Raw genomic sequence first — 17,497 nt, forward strand, 5'->3', positions numbered from 1 at the left:
AATATCTTTTTCCATCCCCTCACTTTCAGTCTGTATGTGTCCCTAGGTCTGAAGTGGGTCGCCTGGAGACAGCATATAGATGGGTCTTGTTTTTGTATCCTTTCAGCAACCCTGTGTCTTTTGGTTGGAGCATTTGATCCATTCACGTTTAAGGTAATTATCGATATGTATGTTTCTATGACCATTTTCTTAATTGTTTTGGGTTTGTTTCTGTAGGTCCTTTTCTTCTCTTGTGTTTCCCACTTAGAGAAGTTCCTTTAACATTTGTTGTAGAGCTGGTTTGGTGGTGCTCAATTCTCTTAGCTTTTGCTTGTCTGTCAAGCTTTTGATTTCTCCATCGAATCTCAATGAGATCCTTGCTGGGTAGAGTAATCTTGGTTGTAGGTTCTTCCCTTTCATCACTTTAAGTATATCATGCCACTCCCTTCTGGTTGGTAGAGTTTCTGCTGAGAAATCAGCTGTTAACCTTCTGGGAGTTCCCTTGTATGTTATTTGTCATTTTTCCCTTGCTGCTGTCAATAATTTTTCTTTAATTTTTGCCAAGTTGATTACGATGTGTCTCGGTGTGTTTCTCCTTGGGTTTCTCCTGTATGGGACTCTCTGTGCTTCCTGGACTTGGGTGGCTATTTCCTTTCCGATGTTAGGGAAGTTTTTTTTTTGTTTTTTTTGTTTTTTTTTTTTTAATTTATTTTTGCTGTGTTGGGTCTTCGTTTCTGTGCGAGGGCTTCTCCTAGTTGTGGCAAGCGGGGACCACTCTTCATCGCGGTGCGTGGGCCTCTCAGTATCGCGGCCTCTCTTGTTGCGGAGCACAGGCTCCAGACGCGCAGGCTCAGTAGTTGTGGCTCACGGGCCTAGTTGCTCCGCGGCATGCGGGATCTTCCCAGACCAGGGCTCGAACCCGTGTCCTCTGCATTGGCAGGCAGACTCCCAACCACTGCGCCACCAGGGAAGCCCCGGGAAGTTTTTGACTATAATCTCTTCAATATCTTCTCGGGTCCTTTCTCTCTCTCTTCTCCTTCTGGGACCCGTATAATGTGAACGTTGTTGTGTTTAATGTTGTCCCAGAGGTCTCTTAAGCTGTCTTCATTTCTTTTCATTCTTTTTTCTTTATTCTGTTCTGCAGCAGTGAATTCCACCATTCTGTCTTCCAGGTCACTTATCCGTTCTTTTGCCTCAGTTATTCTATTGATTCCTTCTAGTGTGTTTTTTTTTCAGTTATTGTATTGTTCATCTCTGTTTGTTTATTCTTGAATTCTTCTAGATCTTTGTTAAACATTTCTTGCATCTTCTCGATCTTTGCCTCCATTCTTTTTCTGAGGTCCAGGATCATCTTCACTATCATTATTCTGAATTCTTTTTCTGGAAGGTTGCCTATCTCCATTTCATTTAGTTGTTTTCTGGGGTTTTACCTTGTTCCTTCATCTGTTACATGGCCCTCTGCCTTTTCATCTTTTCTGTCTTTCTGTGAATATTGTTTTTGTTCCACAAGCTGCAGGATTGTAGTTCTTCTTGTTGCTGCTGTCTGCCCTCTGGTGGATGAGGCTATCTAAGAGGCTTGTGGAAGTTTCCTGATAGGAGGGACTGGTGGTGGGTAGAGCTGGCTGTGGCATTGGTAGGCAGAGCTCAGTAAAACTTTAATCTGCTTGTCTACTGATGGGTGGGTCTGGGTTCCCTCCCTGTTAGTTGTTTGGCCTGAAGTGACCCAACACTGGAGCCTACCTGGGCTCTATGTTGGGGCTAATGGCAGACTCTGGGAGGGCTCATGCCAAGGAATACTTCCCAGAACTTCTGCTGCCAGTGTCCTTGTCCCTTGGTGAGCCACAGCTGCCTCCCGCCTCTGCAGGAGACCCTCCAACACTAGCAGGTAGGTCTGGTTCAGTCTCCTATAGGGGTCACTGCTCCTTCCCCTGGGTCCCAATGCACATACTACTTTGTGTGTGCCCTCCAGGAGTGTAATCGCTCTTTCCCCCAGTCCTGCCAAAGTCCTGCAATCAAATCCCACTAGCCTTCAAAGTCTGAGTCTCTAGGAATTCCTCCTCCCATTGCCGGACCCCCAGGTTGGGAAGCCTGACGTGGGGCTCAGAACCTTCACTCCAGTGGGTGGACTTCTGTGGTATAAGTGTTCTCCAGTTTGTGAGTCACCCACCCAGCAGTGATGGGATTTGATTTTATTGGGTTTGCGCCCCTCCTACTGTCTCTTTGCACCTTCTCCTTTGTCTTTGCATGTGGGGTATCTTTTTTGGTGAGTTCCAGTGTCTTCCTGTCGATGATTGTTCAGCAGTTAGCTGTGATTCCAGTGTTCTCGAAAGAGGGAGTGACAGCATGTCCTTCTACTCCGTCATGTTGAACCAAATCTGACTACGGTTTTAAGCAGAATTATGCACTGAGGCCAAAATTCATCAATGACCAATTGCTTTTTTATCAACGTTGTTGAGATATAATTTATGTACAAGATCAGTGGCCAATTTTAAAGTAGTTCTTTAAAACTTAAAAAAAAATTTTTTTTTCTTTTGGATTTAGTTTCAGGAGGAAGGAAGTTGACTGGTAAACCCAGACATTCTGGGTGGAGATTTTTTGGTGAAATTCCCTATAAATGAACCAGCAGCTGCCTTCAGGGTTTGATAAAGGCCTCAGTGTTTGGAACACTGTGGGGTTCCTTCTCCCCATCTCCAGCTCTTTCTGGCTGGGTCTGGGTGGGTGTGAGAAGTGGTCACTGAAGCGACAGGAGTTGGGTGGAAATGCAAAGTGGATGTGAAAGCATGAGGTGTACAAGGTGGCAGAGCTGAGCCCAAATCACATCACTGTCTCTCACTTGCTGTGCAAGCTGTAACAAGCTTCTGGGCATCTCTGAGCGTGCCTCAGTCTCCTCATCTGTAGAATGGCATCTGTCAGAAGACTGAGGTTTAAATAGCTAATGAGGGGACTTCCCTCATGGTGCAGTGGTTAAGAATCCCCCTGCCAATGCAGGGGACAGGAGTTCGAGCCCTGGTCCAGGAAGATCCCACATGCTGTGGAGAAACTATGCCCGTGGGCCACAACTACTGAGCCTGCACTCTAGAGTCCGCGAGCCACAGCTACTGAAGCCCTCATGCTGCAACTACTGAAGCCCACGTGCCTAGAGCCCATGGTCTGCAGCAAGAGAAGCCACTGCAATGAGAAGCCCATGCACCACAGTGAAGAGTAGACCCTGCTCACTGCAACTAGAGAAAGCCCGTGCACAGCAACGAAGACCCAATGCAGCCATAAATAAATAAATTAAATAAATAAATTAAATAAGTAAGTAAATAAATAAATAAGCTAATGCACCCAAAGCACCTGCACCGGGGCCTGAACATGGTAGGCACTTAATCAAATCTAATATTGTTCTTACAAGGCTAGAAACTTGCCAACCCTCCACTCCCTGGAACTGTACTCCTCACCATGCTGTGCTCACTGCCCATTTCTAACTACCCGGGTGGCTCCCCCCAGGCTCTACCTGAGAGCTGTCACCCTGTGTTGTGACCCCAAGGCCCCGACCCACTTGTCTCTGAGCCCTACCTGGTTTTTCAAGCTCTGGATCTCTCTCTGTTGGGCATCGTCCTCTTCATGCAGAACCTGAAACTTGGGCGGGATCACCCTCTCCTTCTGCCTGGAGGCAGCTGTTTCCAACAGCTTCTGGCTCAGGTTGGCCACTTGGTTCTGCAGGCTTGCTATCACGGTGTCTTTGTATTTAGATTCAAGTTCAAAATCGGAGAGACGGCTGACTTCTTTTCCCAGCAGCAGAATTATTTCATCCTGGGTGGAGGCCAGATGGGAAATTTACTAGGTGTGGGTCTGGGTGTAAGGCTGAGCCCATTTAAAGAAAGACAGGAAAAATATGGTATCATTCTTTGGGAAGGTGAGGGCAGGCAGGGAGGGAAAAAGCAGACTTTCAAGGCTATCTCTGTCACTTCGAAAATCTCATAGAGACAAGAATTGGGTTAAAATGAGGTAATTGTATATAGACTCCTGTAATGGATGTCTATACCTCACAGGTACGGAAACTTTCCTCTCCCCGAGAATTAGACTTTCATATTAAGAACAACCATCCCACTTGGGAACTTTTGTTGCTAGAAAGTTTACTTAGAGTGTTTTCATTTATAATATTCAGCCTAGCACACTGGGGACCTAGGAAAGGTAGTTAGGAAAACAACATTCTGTTTGACCACATTCTGCCTATAATGAGGGTTATTTGTTTTAACTTAAAACATTCTGAACTATTTGTTTTCCCTTTCCTCTCTTCTAATATTTCCTGCCTCTTTTGGCTATTCATGTATGAATTTTTTCCAGGTAACTCAATCTGGAAAGTAAATGAGACAGGAATACTGATTTATTTGCATGGGCTCATGTCAACTTTCGGCTGGAAAAACAAAATTGCTGGTAGACTGTACCCACAGGTATAATTAACCCTGTCCTCCATCTCTCCAGTGATAAAGCTCTGCAGCCAAAGAATTGGTTAGGTTTTCCAAAAAAGGAAAAAAAAATTCCCCCAAACTTCTCACCAGACGTTATCAATAAAATGTCAGAAAAACTGAAGAAAAAGAAGAAGAAGAAAAAATTCCCCAGAGGCCTTTTCCAAAGCAGTCACGGGAGGAGGTAAACGGGCAATTTCTGGGCCAGCTCATTCCCAGGAGAGCCGTCCAGTCAGCCTCACAACCTGCTAGCTCCGTGACCTGGGGAAGGACAGGGTCTTGCTCATGAGAAAGCCTGTCTGACATTGCCAGCTGCTGCCAGGGGCCTTCCTTTGGGTCCTTGTGAAAGTTGGTGGCAAAACTTCAAGAGAGAGCATCAGACATATTCCCTACTCCTGGGCAGTTTCCCCTGTTTCACCCTGTTATGATCAGCCAGGTGCTTATTCATTTTTCATGCAACAAACATTCATCGGGCAGCAACTAAGTGCCAGGCCCCGTGCCAGTGCTGGAATATAAGAAGTTTGCAGAGGGCAGTGGACAGCTGTGGGTTCTGCTTTCCTGCTGAGGGTCCCCTTGCCCTTCTTGGAGGGAGTGTTCCTCCTTCCATTTGGTCTGGGTAGGACTGTCAGTCATGTGCCCTGCTCCTTCCTGTCCCACCTCCCCATGTGCATGTGGCCCAAGCTGGTCAATCAGAGATTTCACACATCGATTACAGAGGGAGAGGATCTTGCCTCCTTTTGGATCATGTAGGCTTGTTTGCCTGAGTTTGTCTTTTCTAACACACAAAGCCAGCCTTATGAAGAAAGCCAGACACTGAGGGAAACAGAGGGGAGAAGTTGGTAGTGGGGAGGTGTTCTGATGACATTATTCAAGCTCCTGGATCTAGCCATACCTGAAGCTAGTGGCCCTTTAAATTTTCCAATAAGATGAGCTAATCGATGCTCCCCCTCAAGCTAATTTGTTTATTGTCACTTGAAGGAGTCCTGGCAAGTCAGGGTATAAACGACTTATAAAGAGAAAGAATTCTTTCTATTATAAATAGAAAAAATGATAAATGGCTTATAAAAATTTTCTATAAATAGAAAAAATTATAGTGGTTGCACTATATTTCCAAGTTAAAATTGAGGCAGGTTGAAAAATGGCTACAAATACTTTGCAGTTTTGCCATCCAGTCTATTTCCCCACCCTCTAGTCTGGGCTGGCCCCGTGACTAGCTTTAACCAACGGAATGGAATGGAAGTGATGCTGCATGATCTCCAGGCAAGTTCTTACAGGCTGTGCAGCTTCTGCTCTGGCCCCCTGGGAACCCCGAGACCACCGTGCTGTGATGAAAAACCACATGCACAAAGGGGCGCACCAGTCCAGGCGTCCTGGCTGAGGCCCTAGATGTGGGAAGGAGGCCAATGGAGACCGACCACCAGCCTGGCCAAGCCAGCGGCTGACTGAGGCCGCATGAGTGAGGCCAGGGGACACGAGCAAAGGAACCTTCCAGGTCAACCCATAGATTCTGGGGAATAATGAATTGCTGTTGGAAGCCGCTAAGTTTTGGGATGGCTTGTTACACAGCGATAAATACAGAATCTGAGTGTGGCTTCTCGCCTTTCTGCAACATTTTTCAGAGTCTGGTCCAGGATGCCTGGGTTGGAACCCCTGCCTTCTGAAGGTTTGGATTTCCGTGTCTGACAAGAACCCCAGGTAGGTCTGCTCCTCACAAACTCTGAGAATTGCTGCAGGAGCAGGCCCTGGCCCTGAAGGAAAGCGAGATATTATAGACTGCTTGTTTTAGAGTAACTTTCATGTCGTGTCTAAGTGGGGAGAAATTGACCTGGGCCCTTCCCAGGATGGCTTGAATCCTCCTGTTCTGCTCGCATCCCTGCTTTAAACCTCTCTGGTTCTTTAACGAGTCTCTCGGCCCACGCCTCCCTGACTTCAGGGCTCACGTCCTCCTGCAAGGAACGTGTTTTTGCATCACTGTTCCATCACTGAAGGTTGACCAAGTGATTACTGTGTGGGAGTTAGAAGTACCCGCTGAGAAGCTAACCAGACCTCGCTTTGAATCCTAACACTGCTCCTTGCACTGGGCAGCCGTGAACACATCACTGAACCTCTCTGAGCTTCAGTTTCCTCATCTGCAAAGTGAGGCTGATAAAATCTAGTTTGAAGATGGTGAAGATTAACGAGCTAATAAATGTCAAGTGCACAGGACATGGCCCAGCACACAGTAGGTGCTCAGTACCTTGTAGTTGTAGATGTTATTTGGGATAAAATGAGCAGTGGCCACTGGCTGAATGTCTTGGGAGGAAGAGGTGGTTTCTTGGAAGTAGGAAAAAGGGACAGTCCTTGAGACACAGAGAACAAGAGGCAGTGGCAATCTCTCCATGGTCCCTCTTGCTGCTGTAGCTCTGTGCTTCCCTGAGACCCCTCACCTTATCGTACTGGGCCAGGTCCTGGTCCACAAAAATTTCTCTGTAGGGCTCTGCCCCAGGAATTTCCTCGGCCACTGATTGTTCCGACAGTTCTGCCGCGTTGGTCCACACTAACACACGAGATCAACAGAGAATGCAGAGGAGACTGTGAGTTTCCCCAAAGTCTTAAAAAATATTTTCAGATTAACCTTCACATTCATGAGACTTATGCACTGAAAGCATTACAGTAGGACTGGAAAGGGTAAGAGCTGCCTCATTTCTCTTCCCCAGAGTTAACTGCACTGATGCACTGTGGTGTGTCTCTTTCCAGACTTTTTTCTATGCCGCATAAGAGCTGATGACCTTGGGCAAGTCATTTGCTCTTTCTAAGCCTTCGTTTCCACATACATAATTTAGGATCACTGATAGTCTCGGCTATAAAGGGCTATCTGGAGATTAAATAGAATAATGATATAGAGCAGGGGTTGGCAAACTATGGCCCTGCGGCCAAATCTGGAATTCTACCTATGTTTGTAAATAAAGTTTTATTGCAACATAGCCACAGTGATCATTTACATATTATTTATGGCTGCTTCCCAGCTACAAAGGCAGAGCTGAGTAGTTGCAGCAGAGACCATGTGACCCACAAATCCTAAAGTATTTACTATCTGGCTCTTTACAGGAAAAGTTTGCTGACCCCTCAAGTAGAGCATTTAGCACTAAACATTAGCTATATATTTTTTATTGCAGTCATATCTTTTCAAAAAACAAAAATGCATTTACATGACAGAGATTCTTATCCAGCTTACTTTTCAGCTAACAATATCAAAAACATCTTCCCATGTCAGTATTTGAGGCTGTACTTGGTTCTTTTCCAGGGTAGCATTGTGGTCCATTGTCCAAGTGTGCCAAACGTGTTTAACTAGGATCCACTTGATAGCCATTTAAGCTTTCCTATATTTTTTCTTATTTACCCTAGTATTACAAGGCCTTTTTATATGACTTTCAGGGATTATGGCATTGTGTTTGGGGACCCCACTCTGTATCACATCAGACATCTCGCAATTCACTCACATCAACACTGAATACATTTCTTTTTATTGGTGTAGAAACGTTTGTAAAGATTTCTATAATTCTACGTGTGAGATCACTTGGGCCCAAGCAGCATATTTTAAATTTCCAAGTGACTATGGTTTTTGGACAGTCACTGCACATTCTTATCTTCTTGTGAAGTGAGAAACTGAACAAATTGTTTTCAGTGGTGATGAGACTTTAATGAGTATTAACATTAATGATGAATGAAGCACGCACTGTCATGTTTGTGGACATTCATCATTTATTCATTTTGCTTCTGCCTTTTTTATTTATGCATTTTAGAATCAAAGATCCCTGCCCCCCAGCCAGGTCTCAAACCTGTTTGTGGACCCCAGAACCTCTAGTGGACATAGCTGATGGCCTGTGGTGCCCAGAGAATGCACAGCCTTGCGTGTTGAATGAGCAGCCCTGGCCACAGTGTTTCCTGGGGCACGAGGAACACAAGGGCCTGGAACTTCAGCAGCTGCCCATTTTCTCTCCCTCCACCTCCCCAACTAGGTCCATGATTAGAAAACTTTTATTTGAAGCTCACTGCCCCCATCTGACTCTCTTGGATCCTGAGCAGCAAACTCCTAACTGACTATAGCAGCAGTGCCTGATAGAGAAATAACGGGAGCTACAGAATGCAATTTTCAATTTTCTCGTAGTCGCATTAAAAAGGTAAAAAGAAGAGAGGAATTTTTAATGATCAATTTTATTTAACCCAATACATTAAAAAGCATCATTTCAACACGTGATCGACAAAAAATATGGAGATATTTTATATTCTTTTTCTTCGAGGCATGAAGCCTTTGAAATCTGGGGTTTATTTGACACTGATTGTGTATCTCAATTTGGAAACTGAGTTTTCAGGAGGAAGATTTCATCTGTTCTCAGATTCCTCAAGAAATCGGCTCCCACTGGAGGAAGGTACTGCCTGGCCTGTGTCCCCAGGGAGGGCCTCGGGGTCTGACCCTAACTGGGCCCCTGTCCAGTCTCAGCTTAGAGTTCTGGCGTCTGATGCCATCTCAAGGGGTGACTCCGGCTGCCTCTACGACCCTGTCGTGGCTGTCTTGAGGGATGCTTCCCTGCAAGATGATGGCCGGAGGGGGGACTTCATCAAACTTACAGAACAGGCTGATCGATGGGGTCACTTTACTGGGGAAGGTGTGTTTACTCAAAGTCTTTGTGGGGCTAGAATTTGCTCTGAGACTTGCTTTCCTTACACCCAGGCAGGGAGGTGCGGGAGCAGTTACCCCTCACCTGCCCCAAACTTCTTTACTGGCTACTGTTATTTATCAAAAAGAACCTAAGGGCCATGTATGACCAAACCGGCTTAACTCTAGATGCTGGATCCTTCGGAGGTCCCAGTGGGGAGAAGCCCCAGGGAGAGTCGGGAGGGCTGGGGCGGTGGGAAGGCGGATATGGGGACGCAGGCACTTTAAGAATTTTCGGGCATGAGCTGTTGGCCAAAAGGCAGGGGAGTTACTTTAATATTTTAACAACCCCCAGCTGTCCTGGTGCGCTCCAATAATCACCAGTCTGCAGCAGGGGCAGTATGTGTGCACCTTAACTGTGTCTTTCAGACATTGTAAGTTGTAAATAAAAGTTAAATAACAATCATGGTTAGGTAATAACTTAATTTTTAAATTTTAATATTTAAAATTTAAATATTAAAATTATTAAAATATTAAAATTTAAATATTAAAATATTAAATATTTTAATATTTACTGAATGTTCGCTATGCACCTGGCGCTGTGCTCAGCACTTACACTCAGGATACGATTTCGTCTTCATAACAACCCAGTGAGATAGGCATTATTATTCCCATCTCCATTTTATACGTGAGAGGTATGAGGCACAGAGACGTCAAGTCATCTGCTCAAGGACACACAGCTGGTAAGTGGTAGAGTCAGGGGATGAACCTAAGTTTGTTGGATTCAGAGCCTATGCTTTTAACCACTATGCAGTCAATGTATTGAAGTGGGAAGATGTTTATGATATATTATTGAATTTTAAAAATCAGGTAGGGAATTCCTTGGCAGTCCAGTGATTAGGATTCTGTGCTTCCACTGCAGGGGGCACAGGTTCCATCCCTGGCTGGGGAACAAAGATCCTGCAAGCTGAGCAGCACGGCCAAAAAAAGAAAAAAAAAGAAGGTTACCTATGTTAGGTTCATATGATCCCATTACTGGGAATATATATATATATATATGAATCAAGATGCTATTTTAATAAGTCACTCCACATATTTTCTTTTCTCAGTAATTCTTCCCCACCTCCCATGAGCTCTTGCCATTAAGATTTGGCCTTGGAGCTGACGTTTTATTGCCTTGTGGTACAGGAAGGATGAGTATTAACTAGAACAGGGTGAGTTTTCCCCAGGCAAAATGACGTTTTGACTTTTGACAATGTCTGGAGACATTTTTGAGAACCACAGTTAGGGGGGGTGGTGGTGGTGTTGCTACTGGTATCTCTGGTGGGTAGGAGTCAGGGATGCTGCTAAACACTCTAGAGTGGACAGGACAGATCCTTCAACAAGGCGTTAGGCGACCCACCTGTCACTGTGCCAAGATTGAGAAACCCTGACCTGATCTGCAGTAAATAAATCCTTGGCTTTGGGTTTTCAAATAGAATTTTTCAAGTCTAAAGCAAGGTGACAGTCTAACAGTAAACCAATTTAATTGGAAGAGCCCAGCTTTGCTAAGAGAGGAAAGAGCTTTCTTGGAACCCTTACAAAGAGGTGTTTTCTGTCAAGAGACAGCATGGAGGACTGGAGCACAGAGTTTTCTCTAAAGCGTGGAGTAGAGAGGCCCAGACACAAAGGAACTCCCCATGACACGGGAAGATGAAAGTCCTTTTCTGAGGATGGCGAGTGTGTCAGGGGAACGAGGGCAAACGTTTGGAAACATGAGACCTGGCTGAGAGGCTGAGGAGATAGAGCCCAGGTAGATGTGAGGGACTCTAAGTCATACGACTCATCCTTCATTTCTCCAGGGGGAATCCAAGTCCTTCAGAGAAGCCCCAAGTTCAGCATGGCACTGGAGAAACCGGTGATTACAGTGGAAAAATTTAAATGGCGGAGTGAAAAAAAGAAAAGAAACAGCCCATGTGCCATGTGTCCAAAGGACACATTAAAAAAAAACCCCAAAAACCCTGTATATATGTTCATAAGACAGAACATGATGCATACAACAAAATGAATGAATCTCAGAAATACTATGCTGAGTGAAAAAAGCCTTCCACAAAGGAACATGTACTACATGGTTCTGTGTACTTGAGATTCTAGAACAGGAATATCTAATCCATGGCGGGAAGAGAATTCAGAAGAGTGGGTGCCTCTGGGGCCTGGGGCTGGGAATTGACTGGGGAGGGACATGAGGGAACTTTCTGGGGTGATGGTAATGTTCTATATCTTGATAGGAATTTGGGTTACATAGTTGTGCACGACTGGCAAAACTCAGTGAGCACATTCAAGATCTACACCTTTCAGGGTGTGGTAGCCAGTCTCCAAGATGGCCCCACTGATTCTTGTCTCCTGGTATTCAGACCCTTGCATCATCCTCTCCAATACTGGATGGACTTTATATTAGTTAGCTGGGGCTGCCATAACAAAACACCACAGGAGGTCTTAACAAAAGAAATTCATTTTCTCACAGTTCTGGAGGCTGGAAGTCCAAGATGAAGGTGTGGGCAGGGTTAGGCCTCTCTCCTTGGCTTGCAGACGGCCACCTTCCTGCTGTGTCCTCACATGCCCTTTTCTCTGTGCACGTGCATCCCTGGCGTCTCTCTCTCTCTTCTTACAAGGACACCAGCCCTTGGATTAGGGCCCACCCAATCATCTCATTTGAACTTACTCATCTATTTCAATACACTATCTCCAAATATGGTCACATTCTGCGATATTGGGATTGAGGCCTCAGCATATGCATTTTGGGGGAATGCAATTCAGTCCGTAACAAAGCTTCTCTATGTAACCAAAGATATTGCAGAAATGACACAGTTTGATTCCTGAGGTTAGATCATAAAAGACATTGCAGCTTCTGCCTCACTCGCTAGGACCACTTGTCTGGAGGAGCTGGCAGCTTGAGGATGCTCAAGCAACGTATGGAGAGGTGCACTTAGTGAAGAACTGAGGCCTCTTACCAAAAGCCATGGGAGTGAACCATCCTAGAGGTGGGTCCTCCAGCCCCAGACAAGCCCCCAGAGGACCACAGCCCAGCCACCACCATTACTACCACCTCATGGACAAGCCTGAGCAAGAATCCCCCAGCTAAGCCATTCCCAACTTCCTGACTCAGAGAAACTAGGAGATAATAAATGTTTACTGTTGTTTTAGGCCATTACATCCTGCAGTAATTTGTTATGCAACAATAAGTAGCAAATACAGGTTTGGGCACCAGGAGTGGTGCAAGATTTAACAAAAACCCTAAAATGTGGAGTGGTTTGGGATGGAACAGTGGCCAGAAGCTGGAGGACTTTGGCCAAGAGTCTTTGAGAAAGCGTGAATAGTCTTAGTAGAAGTCCGATGGTCTTTGAGGAGGCCGTGAGGGAAGGGTTCCAGGAAAGTGAGGAAAATGTTACTGGGGTTAAGGGATCCTTGTTAGGTGGTGGCAGAAGGTTTCCTAACACGTTGCCTGTGGTCATGAGGAAGGTAGAAAATGTTTGTGATGAGGCTGAGTGGTCAAGCTAAAGAGAGTCCCAGACAGAGTCTTGGAAGGTGCTGCCTGGTTACTTCTTGCTACTTATAGTGAAATGTGAGGGGGAGAGACAGTTAAAGGAAGGGCTGTTAAATCAGGGCAATGTTCTGGGCTTGAAAATTCCCTGCCTCTCCAGGTGGCAAATGAAATGTAAGAAACAGGTTCTGGGCAAAGATCAAATCAAGGGCACTCTCAAGAAAACACAGTCCAGAGAAGAAGCTGAGGGTGTGGTTGTAAAATCCTTTGTTAAGAATACAGATCCAGGGCAGTGTCCAAGAGAACCCTTCGGTCAAAGAACTGGGCTTTTAAGAAGCTTCTGTCCTTTGTCAGTCTTTGTAGAAGCCCATGGTGGAAGGGCTTGTGACAAAAAAGTCTGTGGGCGTGGTTTTTGCCTGATAGGATGAACCCCAATAAGAAGCACTGCCAACTCAGACTGACAGAGACCCACAAAAGTCAAAGAAGCGTCTGGACCCCCAAGCTTCTACAGGCAGGAAGCAGGCTATAAAACTATGCAGCCACATCCATGGGACACCTTTCATAGGAAAGGGAGGACGACTCAGAAGGCGGAACTCACGGACCAGGGGCAGAGCCAAGAGCCCTGGAAAGTCATTTCTGGGCAAGAGTTGGACTGAAGCCCAGTCAAGGAACTGCCGATATTTTCCCAGCTGGACTTCAGAACTGCTTTGGGCCAGGGACTCCTGTGTGTTTCCTGTTTTTCTTCTTTTGGAACAAGAGGAGTGTATGTAGCAGTGATGCTATGTCTGTCCCACCAATATGTGCTGGGTGTGTGAGGGACAGACCCTTTGTTCAGAGGTCTTCAGATTTCTGGAAGTAGTACTTGATGAGCTGAATGTAACGTACTACACCCATGAGCCCCATCTGTACCTGGACTTGATTTAGACGAGATTCTGGAATTTGAGCCGATGCTGTTACTGGGGTGAGATTTTGGGGGGCCTCGGGAGAGAGGAGGAGGAGTGTGAATCATTGAGGACCCGAGGGCAGGCTGTGGTAGCCGGCCTCCAAGATGACTGCTGATAATCCCCGCCTCCTGGTCTTCAGGCCCGTGTGTAGTCTTCTCCCACACTGGAGGGTGACGCCCTGGGTAACCATCAGGATATTGCAGCAATGACAGAGCATGACTTCTGAGGCTTAGTCACAAGAGATGTTGCCATTTCCATCTTGTCCTCCAGGATCACTTGCTCAGGAGGAGCAGCTGCCGTGTCATGAGAACGCTCGAGCCACTCTCTGGGGAGGCCCACGTGGTGAGGAACCGGGGCCTCCTGCTGACACCCATGTGAGCAGCCGTGTTCGAAGTGGATCCTGCGGCCCAGGTCAAGCCTTCAGATGACTGCAGCCTTACGAGGGACCCTGAGCCACAGCCGTCCTGCTAAGCTGCTGCCAAATTCCTGACCCCACAGAAACCGTATAGATGATAACACATGTTTGATTTTGCTTTAGGCTACTACGTTTGGGGAGAATTCGTTATGCAATCATGATAACTAATACACATTCTGTGTTCATTTTACATGAAGGAGACAAAAAATGTTGAGTTCTAGTTAATGGTATATGTGCTAAAACATTTAGGGGGAGGACTACAGATGTGTGCTATTTATTTTGAAATGCATCCAAAAAATAAGATGGATTAATGCAGGACAAGAAGGATGGGTAGACAGAAATGTAATAAAGAGTACAGCAAAGTGTTAGCGGTAGAATTAGGAGGAGAGCTGTCTCTGTAAAATTCTTTTTGCTTTGCTGTATGTTTGAACGTTTTCACATTAAAATGCTGGGGGGGGGGCTTCCCTGGTGGCGCAGTGTTTGAGAGTCTGCCTGCCAATGCAGGGGACACTGGTTCGAACCCTGGTCTGGGAAGATCCCACATGCCACGGAGCAGCTGGACCCGTGAGCCACAACTACTGAGCCTGCGCGGCTGGAACTTGTGCTCCGCAACAAGAGAGGCCGCGATGGTTAGAGGCCCGTGCACCACGATGAAGAGTGGCCCCTGCTCGCCGCAGCTGGAGAAAGCCCTCGCACAGAAGTGAAGACCCAACACAGCCATAAATAAAGAAATAAATAAAATTAAATTTAAAAAAAATGCTGGGGGGAAATGGCTGAGTAATTTCTTAACTTGGGTGGTTGGTACATGAGCGTTCCTTAGATGATGATGATGATGATGTAAACTGCAGAGATACCTTTCATTTGCTCCTTAGTCTGTTTATTTCAGAATAATAACTATTATTTGAATGGCTGAGGGAAGTGACTAGGTGAGTGGTCCTGAGTGAGACCAGGGAAGGGTGTGGAGGCATCGAGAGACCTGGGGACTCAGAGGGGTCTGGGGCTGGGACACAGAAAACAGAGAATGGGACCTTCACACCAGTGGCCACAGAAGAAACCTGGGAATCATGCCAGGGACTAAGTCGACCCAGCTACTCTGCCAGTAAGCCTGGCAAGGCCAAGAGGATGGTGACAGACAGGAAGTCTCCTCCCCAAATGCCATGAGGCCTTCTGGGGGGGAGGGGAGAGAAGGAAACCCTGATGGCTGTGTGTCCCCAAAGTGACCAGGCTGTGAGTGACAGTCACTGAGATAACCAGCCTTAAATTTGACTGAAAAGCGTTATTTTAGATTAGATTGAATACATAACCTCCGGAGAAGTAATTTTCTCCATAAGCCTCAGTCTCCTCTTACCTGTAAAATGGTAATAAAATATTTAAAAACCTCTTAAGGCAAGAGGGATTTCAGTTACCAATATGTCTGTACATCTGAGTTGAAGTATATAAATTTAGATTCTGATACAGATTCATATATATTCATATATATGTACAAACACACACACACACACTCACCACAGAGGTACTGACGTGTGCAGATGGACAGAGCACAGTCTTGGAGGAGTTTGTACCAAAAAGTCAACAGGGAGAATTCTGGTGATAAGGGTGACAGCTTATCTTTTACTGTTTTCTAACTTTCTGCTTATCCCAATTTTTTCACATTTGATTATGTTCTACTTCAGAACCAGAGAACATAAGCAAAAGCCAGAGAAAGACAAATATCATACCATATTGCTTATATGTGGAATCTAAAAAAAGGTACAAATGAACTTATCTACAAAACAGAGATAGAGCTACAGATGTAGAAAATAAACTTATGGTTACCGGGAATAAGAGGGGGGAGGGATAAATTGGAAGAGAGGGATTGACATACACAATACTATACATAAAAGAGATAACTAAGAAGGACCTACTGGATAGCACAGGGAACTCTCCTCAATACTCTGTAATGGTCTATATGGGAAAAGAATCTAAAAAAGAGTGGATACATGTATATGTTGAACAGATTCAGTGTGCTGCATACCTGAAACTAACACAACACTGTAAATCAACTGCACCTCAATAAAAATTTAAAAAAAAAGGGGAAAGCAGAAACTGAGACCCATCCTCCTAGCAAAAGCCCCTCCCCTAAGCCGCCAAGGAAGCACCCATGAGTACCTTGCCTGATGATGGGAACGCTGTGGGCGGCTCTGTCCACCTTGAAGGAGAACATCTTCTTGCTGGCACTCATGGGCCACCTGTGGGAGGCTGGTGGGACCATGGGGGGCTCGGGGGACCCCTGCGACCAGCTCCTCTGCACTGGCGCTGTCCAGATGCCCGGGTAGAAGGGGGTCTGTGGTGGTGAGGGTGACTGGTTCAGTTGCTGGGTGGCCCAAGGTGGCTGTGGCCTTGGCCAAGGTGCTGGGCCCCTCACCCATGGGAAGGAGACCTGCAGGGGCAGACAAGAGGGTCAGGGGAGGTTACGAGCAGCTGGGGTGGTCTTCACCTTTCTGTCCCGGAGACATAATTGCTGCCCTAGATTTCGGCGTATAAGTCACTTCTCCCAAGAATCCCTCCCAGACTCTCCCCAAATTTGGGATGGCGGTCCCCACCATGGGTCACCTTGCACACTATCACACCACCATTTATTGGGTGCAGCCTTCGTGCCAGGCACCCAGTCAAGAGATTCACATGCATTACCTCATTTAATACCCCTGATGCTCTGTGATGAGCCCGAGGCTGAGCAAGACCTAGTGACTTTCCCAGGACCACAGATTTGGCAGTGAGCATCTGAGCTGGTACAACGCCACCTCTGAGCTCTGAGAGGCTGACAGCTTTTTGTCTACCTTGCTCAGCACCGTATCCTCAGCTCCTAGAATAAACCCTTGGCACATACACAGTAGGTCCTTAAATATTGGTTGAAAGAATGAATGAACACATCTCCGAGATTCAAGCCCAGCTCTCCAGGACACACACATCCACACTGTGTGTCTCCCTGGCACTCCCATTCCACCTGTTCCCCGAAGCCGAGAGCTCTGGGGTGGCAGGCACCCCAACTGGCTCGAAACCCAGCTGGCTCATTAGCCTGTGATCCTCAACATCTGCCACATCTGATTCTTGCCAGACGCTCCATAAATATCTATCGAGGGAACCTTTTTTCATCTGACCCGGCGGAAGATGTCTGTATCTACTTTCATTAGAGAGCACATCAAAATCCATCTACACCGGGAGAAGCAAATGCTGAGAGGTGCTGACACCTGGCTTTTTCTTGGTTAATGCTGTTGTGGCCATCCCTCCCTGTGCCTAGTGGTTAAACCGTGACATCGTGAATGCTACCATTTATTGTAATTACTCACCGATTTCTCGCGATAGCCCTGAAGGGGAGGAGCTCTCCTTATTCCTAGCTTACAAATGAGGCTTGGAGAGGTTAAGGACTTCACCAAGCTCAGGTGGTGGTGGAGAGGGTGGTGGGACTGGGGTTCTGGAAAGCTCTTTCCCTCTCTGTCTCTCTCTCCCTTCTCCGCCCCAACCCCACCCCCAGTCTCTTGGCAGAAAAAAAACACACTTTTCAAGGAAGAAGCT

The 17,497-nt window shown here is 46.2% G+C and overlaps 1 protein-coding gene across 1 annotated transcript in view; it reads right to left on the minus strand.

Annotated features, from left to right (window-relative positions):
• The window catches only part of LOC309808851 (forkhead-associated domain-containing protein 1-like), a gene marked incomplete at both ends in the record, with an annotated part of 77,723 nt that overhangs the window by 25,524 nt on the left and 34,702 nt on the right, over nucleotides 1-17,497 (minus strand). Inside the window, one exon of the mRNA XM_082629423.1 lies at nucleotides 16,134-16,364. Coding sequence (XP_082485549.1) covers nucleotides 16,134-16,364 — 231 coding nt within the window. The remainder of the gene's footprint in view (nucleotides 1-16,133; nucleotides 16,365-17,497) is intronic.

Source organism: Mesoplodon mirus (genome assembly GCF_964341445.2).
Source record: "Mesoplodon mirus genome assembly, chromosome: 7".
Classification (NCBI taxonomy): Eukaryota; Metazoa; Chordata; class Mammalia; order Artiodactyla; family Ziphiidae; genus Mesoplodon; species Mesoplodon mirus.